The following is a 15,405-nucleotide window of genomic DNA, read 5'->3' on the forward strand; positions in this document are numbered from 1 at the left end:
AGAGGCCTGCCCTCCTGAGGGTGTCGGGGGGCCTGCTGCCTCTCTTTGGGGACCCCTGCCCCCTGTGCTGGTGGCACCCCGCTCAGGACGGCACCCTGGGCTCGGGGTGGACGTGCAGGCCCTGGGGGTGCCCTCTGGTGGTTCCCAGGTCATGTCATGAGGAGTAACCGCTCCAGAGCTCAAGCTTCCGTGACTGGTGTCCAGCCAGCGGTCCGCCTACCCCCTCCACAGTCCCGCTGCCCTGCAGGCTGGGCCTGCTTGGTTCAGAAGGCCCCCGGGGGCCACCTGGCCCTCACCACCCCCAGGCCAGGGACCCCTGGCCCCGCCCCCGCCCCATGGAAGGGGCCCAGGAGGAAGACGCACTCAGCCTCTCCTGGGGAGCAGGACCCTGGCCCTGGGGGTGCAGACTGAGCCCTCACTGAGACTTGACTTCTGAGCCTTTCATCTATCAGGAGCGTCGGATGTCTGTCTGTCTGGCAGGGCTCTGCAGGGAGACCCCCTGCTCGTGTTTCCACCCACGGCGTCTTCCTGGGTCTCAGGAGACTGGGGGCTTCCAGCCAGGAGCGCGGCAGCTGGGAACTGCTGGTAACCCCCATGAGCGTCCCACTGCGGGGCCTGCAGCCCTCCCCGGACACACAGCCAACCCCTGCTGCGGCTGCCGTGGTCTCCTTTCTTCCACGAAGGCGCTGGTCTGCGAGATCCGTGGTTGATGCAGATCGCGTCCACCCCAGCACCACATGGCTGACCAGGTGGACCGGGGGGACTGGGGCCCACTCAGCCGACGCCCAGGAGGTGCTGGTGGCCGGCCGGGCAGCTGCGAGGAGTGGGGCAAGGACATACTGTAGACATCGAAAGGACAGTGGCTGTGGTCAGGTCAGCCAGAAACTGCCCCTTTAATGAAGACCAGGACAGGTCTATTGCTTAGATTTAAGAGAAACTTTATTTAGTTTTTTCCTAAAGCAACCTAGTTTAAAAACGAATTGAAAAAAGACGTCAATAGAGAAGAAAAACCTAGACAGACAGACAGACACACACACATACACACACACAAAGGGAAGACGGCAAGATCAGGGCTGCCCCGTCAGATTCTCTTCATCTTGGAAATGAGGTCGTCACAAATCCTGGTCAGCTCATCATTCTCTTTAGTCTGAGGAGGAGAGCCGCGCCCCTGGATTTCTCACAGTGCTTGGAGCCTGGAGCCCCCGAGGCTTCCCGAGCTGCGAGGGCTGCCCGCCCCCGCCCCCTCCGGCCTAGGGACCCTGCGCCCACCTTCTGCTCCACCACCTTCTCCAGGGAGTGGACACGCATCTGCTCCTTCCTCAGGACCGCCTGCAGCGCCAGAGCGTCAGTCTGGGCCTTGCTGCGGACCTGGGCGATCTCCTCACTTGCCCTGGAGCAGCAGAGGGCCCGGCTGAGCCACGGGCAGGGCCAGACCCCCCCAGGCTCCTGCCCCCCATCCTGACCCCCCCAGGCTCCTGCCCCCCAAGCCCTGCCCCCAATCCTGACCCCCGTCAGCCCCGCCTGCCCACGCACTGCCGGAGCTTCTCCTCCGCCTGGGCCTTCAGTGCCTGGTACTTCTGGGCCTCCTTCTCCACCCTCTCTATGTAATCCTCGACACACTTCTTCAGTGACTCTTCGTTCTGGGAGGAAGATGGACGCTGAGCCCCGAGCTGAGGCCCAGCTCTTTGGGGGTTCGTGGAGCAGTCCGCCTGTTTCCCTGCAGACAGCCCAGGCCTGTCCGCCCCTCAGGGCCCTGCCACGGGGGTTCTGTCCAGGTACTGTGGGGGAACCTAGGTCAGGCACCAGGCCCACGGAACAGCCTGTCCTGTTCCCTGAGCCCCGGGCTCTGGCAGCCGGGTGCCCTGCCGTCTGGCGGTGGGGAACAGTGCAGTGACCAGCACAGACCCGTAGTCTCCACGCAGGCCCACACGGACGCCTCGCGGGCACCCGTGTCCAGTTGCAGGTGACAAGTCAAGAGCCCAGGGTGCAGGCACAGGCAGGGCTGAGGCTGGCCCCACCTGCGGGCCTGCCTCTCCCTCTTGCCAGGCTCCGTACCAGGGCTGTGCTCAGCTCCTCCTCCTGCAGGGCCCCGCCCCTCCCCCGGCCCCAGGCTGGCCCAGCACCCACCGTGCGGTAGCCTTCGATCACCTCCTTCTGTTTCTCAAACCGCTTGAAAAGGTCGGAGAACGACTTTTCCATGGAGTGCAGGTCGGCCGTCAGCTGTGCCTTCTCCTTCAGGACCTTCTGCATTTCGGCCTTGGTGAGCTCCTTCTGTTTCTGAGACTCCTCTGGAGGAGAGACCAGCACCTCGGATCAGTGGGCGTCAGGGTGTCTGCCTCTCTCGGGACCTCCCAGGGCAGACCCTTGGGGCTCCAAACGCCCAGAAAACAGCTGTCTCCTCAATACCAGCTCCGCCCGGAAACCGAGTCAGCTGGCAGTAAGCCCAGACCTGTCCCACACTCGGGGCTTCCAGCCCGGACACGGCTAGTGCCCAACATCCACAGAGGCCGCCAGGGGACGCACAGCCCCCAGAGCAGGGTGGACACCGCAGCATCAGGAAGGGACCCAACCTGCCCGCTGCCTCGCCACCCCTGCCCCCGATGCCGGGGCGGGGACTGGCACTCACCCATCACCTGGTAGACAGTCCCCTCAAAGCTGTCCATGATCTTCCTGTGGGAGGAGAGCAGGTGCGTGAGCCGAGTCCCGCGTGCACGTGCACGCGCGCGCACGGCAGGGCGGCTGCACTCACCCCATCTCCAGGAGCCTCTCCTGCAGCACCGCGCACTTGCCCCGCAGCACCTCGTTCTCCTTCTGCGTGGCCTCCACCTGCGTGGTCACACGCCTGCGTTGGCCCAGGGCCGCCCCCCGTGCTGACATCTCCCACTCCACTTGGTGGACGCCTCCCAACATGGGCGGGGCGGCTTAAGGGGGGTGGGAGGTGCTGGGCACCGCAGGGTCCAGCCCAGGCCTCCACCCCCTTAGACATCGCCCCGGCCTCGTCCTCACCCAGTGAGGAAGCTGGGGGGCGCTCCCCGGGGACGGTGCAGACCCTCCCCCATGGGTTCTGTGACACACGTGGGGGCGGAAACAGGACAGCCGGCTGCCGCACCGCCTGGGCACAGCGAGTGGAGCCTGTGACGCCGACCACCCAGCCCCGCCCGCACTCACCGCCGAGTCCAGGTCCTTCTGGCTGTACTGCAGCACGTCCACGATCGGCCCCACAGGCAGCATTGGAGCCCCGGGCCCGAGGTCACACGGAGCCAGGCCAGGCATCTGCAGGAGAGACCGGCGGGGCCGTGAGCTCCCCCGCGCGGCCCCCCGCCCTCCCAGCTCCTCACACCACAGCCAGAGGCGGCGCCTCGGCCCCCACCCGCCCTGTGAAGCCTGCAGATCCGCAGCACGTGAAAGCTGGGCCCTGAGAACAAGCGAGTCTCTAAAGCAGAGGGCACGAAGCACTTACAGGAATGCCCGGGGCTCCAGGGAAGTCCAGGTCAAGCAGCTGGGCCTCCGGGGGGCTTCCAGAGGAAGGCCTGTCCACACTGCGAGCACGGAGACCAAGAGAGAAGCCACCTGCTGTCTGCATGAGCCCGGGGCTCTCCTCGGAGGCCAGAGGGCCCGCGCTCGGGACAGGTAGGCCCCGCGGCCTGCCGCTGCTGTGGGCACATGGGAGCATGCCCGCTCACTAACTGGGCCCCCAGGTGGGCCCAGCCCCCGCCCTCGCCCCCGCCCCTGCCACCAGCCAGGCGTACCTGCTGGGTGTCAGCCCCTGGGGACTGTCCTGCAGGAGCGGGTCGAAGTTGAGGTACAGCGACTGCTTCCTCAGGGCTGACTCTTTAAACTGCGAGGCGGGGGGCAGGGTCAGCAGTGTCCACAGCGTGCGTGCCCCATCCCTCGGGGGAGCCCAGCCCACAGGAGACGCCTCTGGGGCCTGAGCCAAGTGGTCTGGGGGCCAGGGGCAGGACTGCCCTGGGAAGAGTGGCTGCAGCAATGGGCCTGGGGTGACGCTGTCTCCAGGGACACAGAGCCTGCTCCTGGGCAGCGGGGCCGCGACCGTGCTGGGTACTCACCGAGGGCGCCCCGAACTGCTCCAGGTAGTCCAACTCTGCCCCCGCGCCTAGGACTGAGAGGGCGTCAGCAGCCGCCCCCCGCCCGCCACGGGCTGCCCGCCCCCCATGGGCCTCAGGTGAGATAAGGCCAGGTCAGCCGTGTGCCCCCCAGTCTGGCGCTTGGCTGTGCCCAGCACAGCACCCCTCCCCGGGCTCCCGGACCAAGCGCTTTTTGCTGTAGAGCAGGGTTGCTCAGGGTGCCTGGGGCCAGAGGGTTCGGGGGTGTCACAGAAATGTTCCCTGGGGGCCAGGTCGCCCTGGATGAGAACCACCACGGAGAGAGTTCTTTACCATCTGATAATCTGAACTCTGCTTAAAAAAACCCAAAGGTGACTGATGCCACAAAAATTTTAAATTGACACCAAAAGCCCAAGCAGCAATAGAACCAATTGGGTTTGAAAGTAGACATTTGTGCTTCTGAAGACACCATCAAGGAAGTGAAGACAGTTTTTGCAAATCATGTACCTGACGAGCAATTCTTATCTGGATTATATCAGAAATCGGTACAGTGTAATAAAGAAAACAGTTCGATGTAAAACCAGGCAAAGAACCTGAGCAGATGAAGGTCAGGAGCGCGTGCGCTGCTCAACATGAGGGAGCAAACCCACCATGCGGCCACTCCCTGGACCTCAGACCCCACGGAGCCGGGCTGGGCCCCCAGGAGCCTCCGCCCAGAGACAGACAGCAGTGCACGCGCTCCAGGCAGCCCGCTCCTGACGGCCAGAGCAGCTGTGGAAGGAGACGAGGCACCATCCACGGCAGGGACGCTGCTCGGCCAGGAGAGAAGCCCTGCCTCACCCTGACCTGAGGCAGAGCGCCGCGACACAAAGTGACCCGTGAGGCCAGGGCCCCTGGGGCAGAGGGAGGCTCCTCCTGGCTCCCAGCCCCACTGGTGCGGTGAGGACCCCACAGAGAGCCCCCCAGAGACCCTCGGCCCATGCCCTGCCTGCCTCAGGCCTGGGCTCTTCACGGGACGGAGACCCTCGAGCCCTCCTGGCCCTGAAAGGCCCCGGCCGCACTAGGGCAGCTCAGCCTGTGCCTCTGGGGGCGGGTGGCTCCTCTCCAGGGGCCTCGGTTCACACAGGCCCTCCAGGCTCGGCGGCCCGCTGCCTCCGGTGCCTGCGCTGAGGACGGACAACACGTACCCTCCACGGGGTCCCGGAACTGCTCTCCGTTCAGGTCCAGGGTGGGCTCCGGCCCCCTCTCGGTGGGGGGCGTAGGGTTGGTGGGTGCAGTCGGTGGCTCGCTGCTTGGGCTGCTGACGGGCGCTGAACCCCCCAAAGAGCCTGTGGTCCACCCCTGAAAGGGAGGTGGGATCACTGCAGGGCTGGCTGAGACGAGGGGTGTGGGGGAGCAGGGGCAGCGGCGTGCCCTCCCCACCAGCCTCCCTCTGCCCGTGGCGCCCGCAGACGTGGTGGCTGCGCCCATACCTCGCCCGCCGCTCCTGGGGTCCTCGCTGGGGCCCTCGTCCCGGGTGTGTCATCTGAGCACGCCTGCCTGAAGAGACAGGGTCAGCAGGGCCTGAGCCCACCCCCAGCCCCGAGCTGCCGGGGTCCTGCGACCCCTCCCCTAGAAGCCAGGCTCAGGGCCGCATCGGGGGCCCCACAAACCATCCGGCCCAACCTCGCCTGCACAAGACTCGCGCTCCTCAGGAGTGGGCAAAGTGCCCTGAGGTCGTTTCAACTCAAGTAAAAGCAAAAATAAGTGAACGCTACGGTTGCTAGGAAATGGCAACAGAGGCCAGCCCGGGAGGCTGGGGCCCCGCTCAGCACCGAGCACACCCCGGGAGCGGGCAGCGGGAGGCAGACGAGGCGCCAGAGTATTCCTGGACCTTCCAGAGGCGCAGACGGCCCTCCTGGACTACACGGGCACCCCCCCTGTCCCCAGGGCCCCCACCTGGGGGACACGTGGCACCTCTGGTCTCACGTCTGCCCTGGAGGACCACCAGCCTGTGCTCACCGGCTCAGAGACAAGGCCTCTGTGGCCTGGCCGCTCTGCGGGTGCTCCAGGGGCCGGGCCTCGCCACTGTCTGCGGCCGGGTTACAGTCTGGGTCGTCTGGCTTGTCCCAGCTCGGGCCATCGGACCCACGCAGAGTGAGCTCGCAACCCTTGCCCGCCTCCAGGGTGGCCTTTCCGGGCCTCGCCTCTGGTCTCCTCGAGGGGGGCTTGAGACCCAGGGCCTTCCCTCGCTTCCGCAGTGGGGGCGACCTTTTGCCGGTGGCATCAGAGAAGTCGAACTCCAGCCGGACAGGACCGCTCCTCAGAGAGCTGGTGGCCTGGCCACAGGTCTCCTCCCCCTGAGCACCGGGGTGTGTGGCCCCCGCAGCCTCTCCAGGGCCGGTCAGAGCCGTGTCCTCGCGGCTGGTGGCATCCATGGAGCCCACTGGGGCCGCTCCAGGCAGGTCCACGAGGGGTTTTTCTCCAGGGGGGGCACCACAGGGCGAGGCGGGCCTGGCAGGGGGACCAGGGACCCCCTCTGAGTCCCCTCCCGTAGCGCTGAGTGGGTCCTCTGCTGTGTCCTGGGACACCACCCCAGAGGGCTGTTCTGGAGCCATGGGGCCGAGGGGCATGCTCTCCTCTGAGGGCCAAGGGTGGACGTGCTCTTCCCGGGCACACTCAGGGCTGCCGGGTGCTGGTCCTCGGGAGGCCTCCGGGTTTTCAACACTCTCTGGTATCTGGGAAGAGCTTGAGGGACCCAGGCTGACCAGAGGAGCTGAGGGGGGCCCACCAGGAGGCTGGTCTTCAGAGACTGGTCTCATGTCCTCTGAGGGGGGCTCGGTGTTGACTGGTACTGGCTTCTGGAGAATTCCATGGGTCGTTTTGGTGTCTGTTTCCTTGGTGAACTGTTGACTTTTCAGAAAACAAACTTAGTTAACACTAAGGAACCAGTTAGGACTTTAGTTGGATTTTAGTCCATGTGAAAACATTAACTAAATACAAAAATGAGAAGCATTCTGTCGACGCTCTCCTTGGGACCCGCTTTCACGAGAACATTCCCACAAGTCAGTGTCGGTGGGCCCTGGAGACCCAGGTGACAAGAGCAGAAACCTCACCGACGACGGTCAGAGTTGAGCTTCCCCACACCAGCCCACGTCCCCCTTCCAGCTGGGGACCACCGCCACGTCATCAGGGAAAGTCAGGCTCCCCACTGGAGCGAGAAAGGCCAGGTGGAGGCCGCGGCCTTTAGGAGAAGCAGGACCCCAGCTCCCCGCAGCTAGAGCGGCTCAAAGCTGGCGCCTCAGCAGCCTGGCCTCCCTCTCTTTGGGTTTTGACAAAACGACAGTATCTGAGTCACTCTAATCTCATTCAGCTGAATTTCAAACAGAAAAGTAAAAGCCTGAAGCTGAAAAGCAGTGAGGAGACCTGGGTAGAGGGGAGTCAGGTGCGAGGAATTTCCACTCTGGATTCAGTGGATCCCTTGGGGGCACTCACTGGGTAAATTCAGCCTAATCTGGGGTGAAGAGCCGCCACCAGGTCCCCGTCTCTAGACAGAGGCAGGAAAGCCTGGGCGTTCACTGAGCTGACAGCCACATCCAACCAAACACCTAATGCCAGGTGAGGCTGTAAAGACAAGACGCTCCTCTGGTCAAAGTCAAGTGTTTCCAATCTGATTCGTCAAACTGGATCACACAACAGACAGCTCCTGTGCCTTTAGCAGCAAGGCCGGCCTGTAAGCCCTCTCCCAGGCTTGCTGCTGAGCATAGGAGACTCCTGAAGTGCTAACACAGCAGCAAAGCCACAGAGCACCCCTCTTTGGAGATTCCGCCGGGGCACTTCATGAAGTCAGAGAACAAAAACCAATGTCAATTTGCTGGCAAGAGCACAACAGAGAAGCAGAATGTAAAGTTTACACTTTTTCTGTTTCATTACTCACTTTTCCAGTAACAAACGGTTTCTGAGGTGCTTTGGGCCACGCAGGACGCACAGCAGAGACCAGAAGCCTAACGGATGTGGCCCTCTGCAAACAGAGCTTTCTGCTGAGTCCCTGAGGCCACGGACGGCAGTGCATCAAACCACCCCACACTTACTTCTCTTTCTGGGTACAGACTTGATGGCAGTTTTCTAATTCAATGGGGTCACCCAGAACAAAACAGGCTTCGAGCTTGCTGCCCACGCTAGGACTTAAGATCCTGTATGTCTGTGGGTCCCGTAGAGGTGTCTGAAAAGTCACCTGTTGGGGAGAGAGGAGGGCACCTGCTCAATAATTCAAGTCTTTGACACCCCTCGGGCAGCACCGTGCCCTGCCCGGGCAGCTCAGTAAGTTGCCAGGAAAGCAGGTGGCAGGGCGACCTCCATGTGACGCACGACAGAGCAAACACAGGGGCCTGACGTGCTTACCTTCACAGTTTTGGCTGTGCTCTTCGGCGGCACATTCTCTTTCTGTGACAGACGGAGAACGGACGCCCTTCCGGTAAGTTCCGGGGGTGAAAACAGGAAGTCGCAATTTTCCCTACTTTTGTCACCAGTGACGTTTTCGTCACTGAAGAGATGCAGACTCATTCTGGAAAAGCAGACAGTTGGGTGTCAGGAGGGGGCAGTGGCCCTCTGCTGTCTGGATGCTCATAGGTGCCAGTGACAGGGCTGATCCCACGGTGCTGCAGGGAGATGCCCCCCTTCCGCACAGCTGGGTCAGACTTCAGGCAGTCCCCATCCTGCTCCGGGGGAGCTGCCACCTCCCTGGAGTAAGAGCCGGAGGAGCCTTCAGCTCACAGGGCAGGAGGGAAGGCTCAGGTGATTAAAACAACTTGAACTTTGTGTGTAAAAGTTCAGAGACAGAGAAGGGCTGATCTGTGACGAAACTGAAGCAGCAGAGGAAGCCTGGGCCCTCCATCAGGTGGAGCAGCTGCCAAGTTTGTGGAGAACAGAAACGCAATAGGGCCCAGCAGCATGGCCAAGGAGGAGCTGGAGAAGGTAACAAGCAGCAGGTGTCGAGTCACCTGTGGGGAGTTGAGTGTCTCCATCAGGGGCCTCCAGTCAGGCCCAGGGGGTTCTAGGAAAGTCTCATTCCTCCTTCCCGAGGCCCTCATGATGGTCAGTGCCATGGCATTCCCAATTTAGGAGTCACCAGAGAACTGGGCATTTGCCTCGTGGGGGCACTACAGGTATTCGCTGGCGTTGGGGACCCTGGGGACTGTGGTAGAGGATGCCAGGTGGCTGGGGCAGCAGGAGAAAGGGTGGCTTTAAAAAGAGGTGAGGTCAGGGTGACAAGCCACCTCGAAGGGCTCTGGGGGTAGGGGCTGCCTGTGGAGGACAAGAGGGGTGGGGTGGGGAGAGTCAGAGGCTCTGGCACTGGGCCAGGGGTGGCCTGGTCAGCCCCTCATGGCATCAGGCTCACACACTGCGTCGGGAGACGCGAAAGATGAGCCCGAGCCGGTGGCCACTGTGAGGTTTGGCCTGAACAACTGGGTAAACAGGGGAGGGGGCTGGACGGCTGCAGGACCCAGGACGGAGAGCAGACACAGAGGACGCCTTTCCGGCTGACCCCCTCCTTGCCCTGGGGACGGTGGGAGAACAATGACGGCAGCCTTCCGGGGTTCAGCTTCTACTAATAATGAGGGCTTCTGCTTAAAAGGAGGGGTCTTTGAGGAGGGCTGGCCGGGAAGGCGGGGAGGGACTGGGGACCTAAGGTGAGCGGGGTCTGCGGAATCAGGTGCGGCAGGAGTCTGCGATGGGTCCAGGCGGGACTGGACCCAGAGGGGCGGGGATTGGGAGGCCAGCGCTGGGCGCAGGGCAGCGAGCGCGCGTGTACTCAGGCTCGGAATCACCGGGCGTCTCGGGAGGCGGGGGCGGGAGCACATCTGCTCTGCTCCCGGTTGCGGCCGGGCGGGCGGGATGAGGGACGGCGGGAGAACGGCCCAGACCGCGAGGAGGGCGGAGTCGGAGGCGGTATAGGCCCCGGTCTGGGTTGGGGGGCGGGGGTCGCCAGCGCGGCAGGCAGACCCAGGCCGGCAAAGCCCCAAGCCCCGGCTACAGGCAGGACCGGAGCCCCGAGCCGGGACCCCGCCGCCGCCCCCTTACCTGTCGGCCGCCGCGCGGAGCCCAGGGTGGGAAGTGCCGAGCTCGGGAGCCCCTCTGCCCGCCGCCGATTCAAATACCGACGGTTGGCGAGCGCGGCCAATCAGCACGCGGCTGGGGCGGGGCGCGAGGCCGACAGCCAATGGGAGGCAGAACGCCAGTCCACGCCCACTAGGAGGTTTCGTTTCCGGGGCGAGGGCACGCTGGACGCGGCGGACACCGGATTCCTCAGTAAAGGCTGCTCGCCTGACGCCCCTAGAGGAGAGGCCGCACGCGGGTGGACGGTGACTGCGGAGCCCGCCGTCGCCCAGGAATCCCGGGCTTTGCTGCGGACGCGCCTGAGCTGCGTGGAAATGAGGGCCCGAGAGCCTCTCCCCCGAGTTTCAGTTTCCCCAGCTGGGCAATGGGATCGAGTGCAGCGCCGCTCCAAAGCGGGTCGTGTGGAAGAGCCAAACCCTCGCGAGAACTGTAGGGGCGGCTCGCGAGGCGAGGGGGGGGGGGGGGGGTCGAACGAGGGGCCTGAGAACTTCATTTCCCAAAAGACTCTGTGGGACTCCATTTCCCAGAGCGCGAGGGCAGGGACTCCGTTTCCCAGAGCGCCCCGCGAGTGCCTCCAGGGCAGGGACTCAGTTTCCCAGAGCGCCCCGCGCCGCCGGGCGCCTACCGGACCTGGACGCTGTGGCCGGTTCGCTACGCTGGGTGGCAGGCCTCGCCGAGCCAGTTTCCCGCCGCCGACGGCGGCGCGATGGACAGTCCCGAGGTCACCTTCACGCTGGCCTACCTGGTGTTCGCCGTGTGCTTCGTGTTCACCCCCACCGAGTTCCACTCGGCCGGGCTCACGGTGCAGAACCTGCTGTCGGGCTGGCTGGGCAGCGAAGACGCCGCCTTCGTGCCGTATCACCTACGCCGCACGGCCGCCACGCTGCTGTGCCACTCGGTGCTGCCCCTCGGTGAGCCCAGGGCCGACCTCCGGGACCCGGAGCGGGAGGGACGGGGGGCGGGCTCCCGTGTTGGAGAGCCGAGGCTGCGGGCGGAGCGCCCGTGTGCTTGGGGAAGTGCTGTCCCTTGCAGGTACCCGGCGGAGAGGCGGGCTCAGAACTCTAGGGAAGGGGGTGAGCTGGCTCTCGGGGTACAGGTCCCTCGAGTCGAGGTATGAGTTAACTGATGCCCGTAGAGGTGGCCTGTCCCAATCTCCTTGGAAGGTGGGTGGGGGAAAGGCAGGCAGAGAGGGTGAGGGCAGTCGAGTGTCATTTCCGCCTCCGGGGAATCTTCCTGACTCAGGGATCGAACCCGCATCTCCTGCATTGGCAGGCTGGATCTTTGCCACTGAACACTAGGGAAGGCCCCCACCCCCACCCTTTTTAAAAAATATAATTTTATCCATGGCTGTGCTGGGTCGTCATTGTTGCGCGAGGTCTTTCTCTAGTTGCGCAGAGTGGGAGATACTCTGCTGCAGGCCTTAGAGCACGCAGATTTCAGTAGTTGTGGCACACGGGCTTAGTTGCTCTGCAGCATGTGGGATCTTCCTGGACCAGAAATCAAATCCATGTGCTCTGCGTTGGCAGGCAGATTCTTATCCACTGCAGCACCTGGGAAGTCCTAGAGAAGTCCTTTGGAAACCAGAGAAGTGTTATTTATTGCCACATGAGTTACTTATTATGTATCAGTTTGATCAATAGCATTTATTACTGTTTTTGCAACTTCAAACCTTTCCTGCAGGTCACTGTCTACTTTATTAATTTTGACATGCAAACTGGCCCCCATCTGGCCACCAGGGGCCTGGAGCTGGCTCCTGTGTCCCTGTGACAGGCTCTTGTCACCTTTGTTGACTGGTCCACGACGTCCCAGTTCTGGGATGGGCCATACTCTGGTCTGCTTCCTCAGAGTAGGTGGGATCCAGAGGCTGAGATCCAGTCCCAAGACGGCCTGTGGGCAGCTCTGCATTGGGTGAAACCAGATCCTTGTGCTTAGTTTTGTTTTTCTAGGATTTTCTCATTTTATTTCTTCCACTCATATGTGGTTTGTGCAAAACTAAAGTAATAAGATGAGAATGTTTTCTGCTCACTGGACAAGTACTCAGTTGAGTCAGCTATGGAGCTGGGCAAGGCCCACCTGCCCTGGGGTACCATGGCCTTGCCCTGGGAGCTGACCATGGCAGAGGGCCAGACCCAAGGCTGGGGATTAAAGGAAGGGGCCTCCCCCAACCCCACCAAGGGACAGGGACCGCACTGGGGAGGCTGGCAGCCTGGCAGTCCCAACCTCTGCTGAAGCTTGCCCGTCCCTTTTAGGCTACTATGTGGGCATGTGCTTCGCAGCCTCGGAAAAGCAGCTCTACTACCCCAGCCAGACCCCGGAGACCTGGCGGGCCTTCCTCCTGCTAGCGTTGATGCTGCCCGCCATCGCCTGCACCCTGATCTACTACTGGTCCCGGGACCACTGGGCCCGCCACCCCCTGGCCCGCACCCTGGCCCTCTATGCCCTCCCACGGTCGGGCTGGCAGGCCGTGGCTTCCTCCGTGAACACGGAGTTCCGGCGGATTGACAAGTTTGCCACGGGGGTGCGGGGTGCCCGTGTGATCGTGACAGACACGTGGGTGATGAAGGTGACCACGTACCGCGTGCACGTGGCCCAGCAGCAGGACGTGCGCCTGACTGTGACGGAGGCCCAGCAGCACGAGCTCTCCCCAGACTCGCACCTGCCCGTGCAGCTCCTCACCATCCGCGTGGCCAGCGCCAACCCCGCCGTGCCGGCCTTCCACATCCGGTAGGCGGGCCTGCGGCTGGGGCTGCTGGGGTGGTGCGCCCGTGGTCTGCTCTTTGTGTTGCTCAGGGGGCGGGGTGGGTGGGAGCTGGTCCCTCCGGAGTGCCCCTCCCTCAGGTCCTCTGCGTTTCCCCTTTCTTCCCAGCCTGCCCTGAGCTGTCTTCCCGGCGTCTCGGGAGGAGCACACGGCAGGTGTTTGGGGGCCACTGTATAGGACAGAGGCTCAGTGGCTCCCTCAGCCCTGAGCCTGGGCCGGGGCCGAGGCGCTCCTGTCCAGTTCAGGCTGTGGCGGGCCTGCCCGCCCCCCTGGACCCGTCTTGGGCTTGAACGTGCCGAGGGCCAGGCCCTCTGCCGCAGCTGCAGTTCTCCCACCCTCCGTGCCCCTCTGCACCTCCCAAGGAGAGGCCCGTGGGCAGCAATGGACCAGTGGGCTCTGGCCCTAGGGCCATCTCTAGTGCTCCCTGCCCAGCAGCACCCACCTCTACAGGCTGAACTCCACGGAGTACGGTGAGCTGTGTGAGAAGCTCCGGGCGCCCATCCGCAGCGCAGCCAACGTGGTCATCCACCAGAGCCTGGGCGACCTCTTCCTGGAGACCTTCGCCTCCCTGGTGGAGGTCAACCCGGCCTACTCGGTCCCCAGCAGCCAGGTAGGGGGCTGGGCAGGGGAGGTGGGTTCCCACAGCTGGGCCACCATGGACCGCCTCTCCTGGGGTAGGGCAGGACCCCCATCCCCAGGGTGGCCCGACCGGGCTTCCTCTGACCACCTGGCCTGCCTGCAGGACCTGGAGGCGTGCATCGGCTGCATGCAGACTCGGGCCAGCGTGAAGCTGGTGAAGACCTGCCAGGAGGCGGCCGTGGGCGAGTGCCAGCAATGCTACTGCCGCCCCATGTGGTGCCTCACCTGCATGGGCAAGTGGTTCGCCAGCCGCCAGGACCCGCAGCGCCCCGACACCTGGCTGGCCAGCCGCGTGCCCTGCCCCACCTGCCGCGCGCGCTTCTGCGTCCTGGACGTGTGCGCCGTGCGCTGAGCCCCTGGGCCCTGTGGCCGCCTCCAGGGCGGACGGGCCTCTGGGCCCTCCTCGGTGCTGCTGTGGGCAGCTCTTCGTGTGGCGACTCACTGGTGCCCCGACTCACTGGTGCCCCGAGGCTGTGGAAGGGCCTGGCTGCAGTTTCGGCAGAACCTTCCTGCTGAAGTTCTGTCCCTGGCAGTGGGGTGGTCTTCAGCACCTCTGCCTCCTTCCCTCTCTGTTCTTCCGACTAGGGGTCAGTGCTGGGCACGCAGAACGTGGTGTCGGGTCCATCTTCAGAGCATTCTGGGGCCCCTGAGCTGTGTTCTGGGTGACCCCTTGGTCTGCCCCAGATGACCCTAATCTAGCCATTTGCCTTAAGTGTATGGGGCACAAAAGTCTTAACTGCTCCTCAGTTATACGACAGACCTGAATTTGTCTACGACTGCAGTCTGTCATGCTTCTGTTGCCAGGCTGGCCACTGGCCCTGCAGCATGGACGCCCTCCCCACGAGGCCGCTCTGAGGGGTGTGGAGCCTGGCGGTGGAGGGCACGAGCATTGCCCAGGGCCTCCTGGTGACCGCGGCCAGCCGAGGGCGCCCTCCTGGGTGGAGTGGCCCCCATCTGCCCCCTACCCAGGGACTCCTCGGGCTTTCCATCAGGCGCTGTTTTCGCCTGCCTTTCCCTTAGCCGAAGGCATGTGGGGCTGCCCACCCCTTTGAGGGGCCTGTGACCACGTGCCTTTTGGTGCTCCCACGAGTCCACGGAATGGGCTGTCTCAGACTCCTGGTTGCCCGGGAACATCTTGTGTTCAGACAGCAAGATTGTGGGGACCTAGCACGAGGCCCCCCACAGGCCCACCTGCTTCAGAAGGGAAGTGCCCAGCAGTCAAGACGATGACAGTCGTCTTCCCCAATCTTGGTGGTGAGGTGGGGGGCAGGGAGGAAAGTGCTGGGCTCCTGGGTACAGCTCTGAATGTGGCTGTTGGAGGGGCCCTAAGCCTCGTAAACTTGGTCCTGCTAAGCAGGTTAGATGGAATCAACTCCACCAAGGCTGCACTGAGCCCAGGGATTTGGAAGTGAGCAAGCCCAGATTCGTGGTCTTCTGGGGTCACCCACAGGGGACAGCCATCAGAAGGGCAGCCAGGAGCCATGCCTGGCCTCAGCCTGAAATTTCAAACTCTGGCAAGGGAGAGCCAGGCCTGGGGTTGTCTTTTCTACAAGAGATGGTTACTTAGTTTTATAAAGATAAACCTATTGTAGCAAAGTGGTATGCTATTGAATAAAATGTTAGTATGAAGTTATTAGTATTTTTTTTTCCTGATATTCAAACAGTTGGGGCAAGGCCATCTTAGAAGTGGCCTCTTTAGCGTGCATGTTTTCTTCAGAATAAAGGGAGGCAGACTCTTCAGGAATCTTCCCCTGATGTTCTAGCTGGGGTCTCAAAAAGCTCACTTCAGGGAACCTTTGTGGATGGGTCCTGGGGGCTGGGGGTGGGGGGTCAGCATACACATGCTCC

At 63.1% G+C, this 15,405-nt stretch overlaps 2 protein-coding genes across 6 annotated transcripts; one reads left to right on the plus strand and one right to left on the minus strand.

Annotated features, from left to right (window-relative positions):
- Window positions 1-921: 921 nt before the first annotated feature.
- TACC3 (transforming acidic coiled-coil containing protein 3) lies at window positions 922-10,212 on the minus strand. Of its 5 annotated transcripts, none has more exons than XM_061421059.1 (16): window positions 10,125-10,212; window positions 8,445-9,043; window positions 8,135-8,277; window positions 6,066-6,956; window positions 5,537-5,603; window positions 5,252-5,405; window positions 4,068-4,120; window positions 3,750-3,838; window positions 3,461-3,653; window positions 3,169-3,273; window positions 2,750-2,826; window positions 2,627-2,670; window positions 2,128-2,288; window positions 1,534-1,640; window positions 1,270-1,390; window positions 922-1,147 (listed from the first exon to the last, which is right to left on the minus strand). In XM_061421059.1, exons 2-16 carry the CDS (start codon window positions 8,604-8,606, stop codon window positions 1,082-1,084), a joined length of 2,433 nt encoding a protein of 810 aa, XP_061277043.1. In that variant the 5' UTR covers window positions 8,607-9,043; window positions 10,125-10,212; the 3' UTR covers window positions 922-1,081. The 5 variants fall into 5 exon arrangements, with proteins under 5 accessions (XP_061277043.1, XP_061277045.1, XP_061277042.1 ...); XM_061421061.1 differs by having other exon boundaries at window positions 2,149-2,288; window positions 8,445-8,607; window positions 10,125-10,208; XM_061421058.1 differs by having other exon boundaries at window positions 8,445-8,607; window positions 10,125-10,208.
- A 445-nt stretch (window positions 10,213-10,657) lies between these two features.
- Window positions 10,658-15,186, plus strand: TMEM129 (transmembrane protein 129, E3 ubiquitin ligase). Its single transcript, XM_061421091.1, has 4 exons — window positions 10,658-11,071; window positions 12,410-12,884; window positions 13,369-13,528; window positions 13,661-15,186. The coding sequence occupies exons 1-4, from the start codon at window positions 10,867-10,869 to the stop codon at window positions 13,907-13,909; spliced, it is 1,089 nt and encodes a 362-aa protein (XP_061277075.1). The 5' UTR covers window positions 10,658-10,866; the 3' UTR covers window positions 13,910-15,186.
- Window positions 15,187-15,405: the final 219 nt, after the last annotated feature.

The sequence above is a fragment of the Bos javanicus genome, chromosome 6 (assembly GCF_032452875.1).
Source record: "Bos javanicus breed banteng chromosome 6, ARS-OSU_banteng_1.0, whole genome shotgun sequence".
Classification (NCBI taxonomy): Eukaryota; Metazoa; Chordata; class Mammalia; order Artiodactyla; family Bovidae; genus Bos; species Bos javanicus.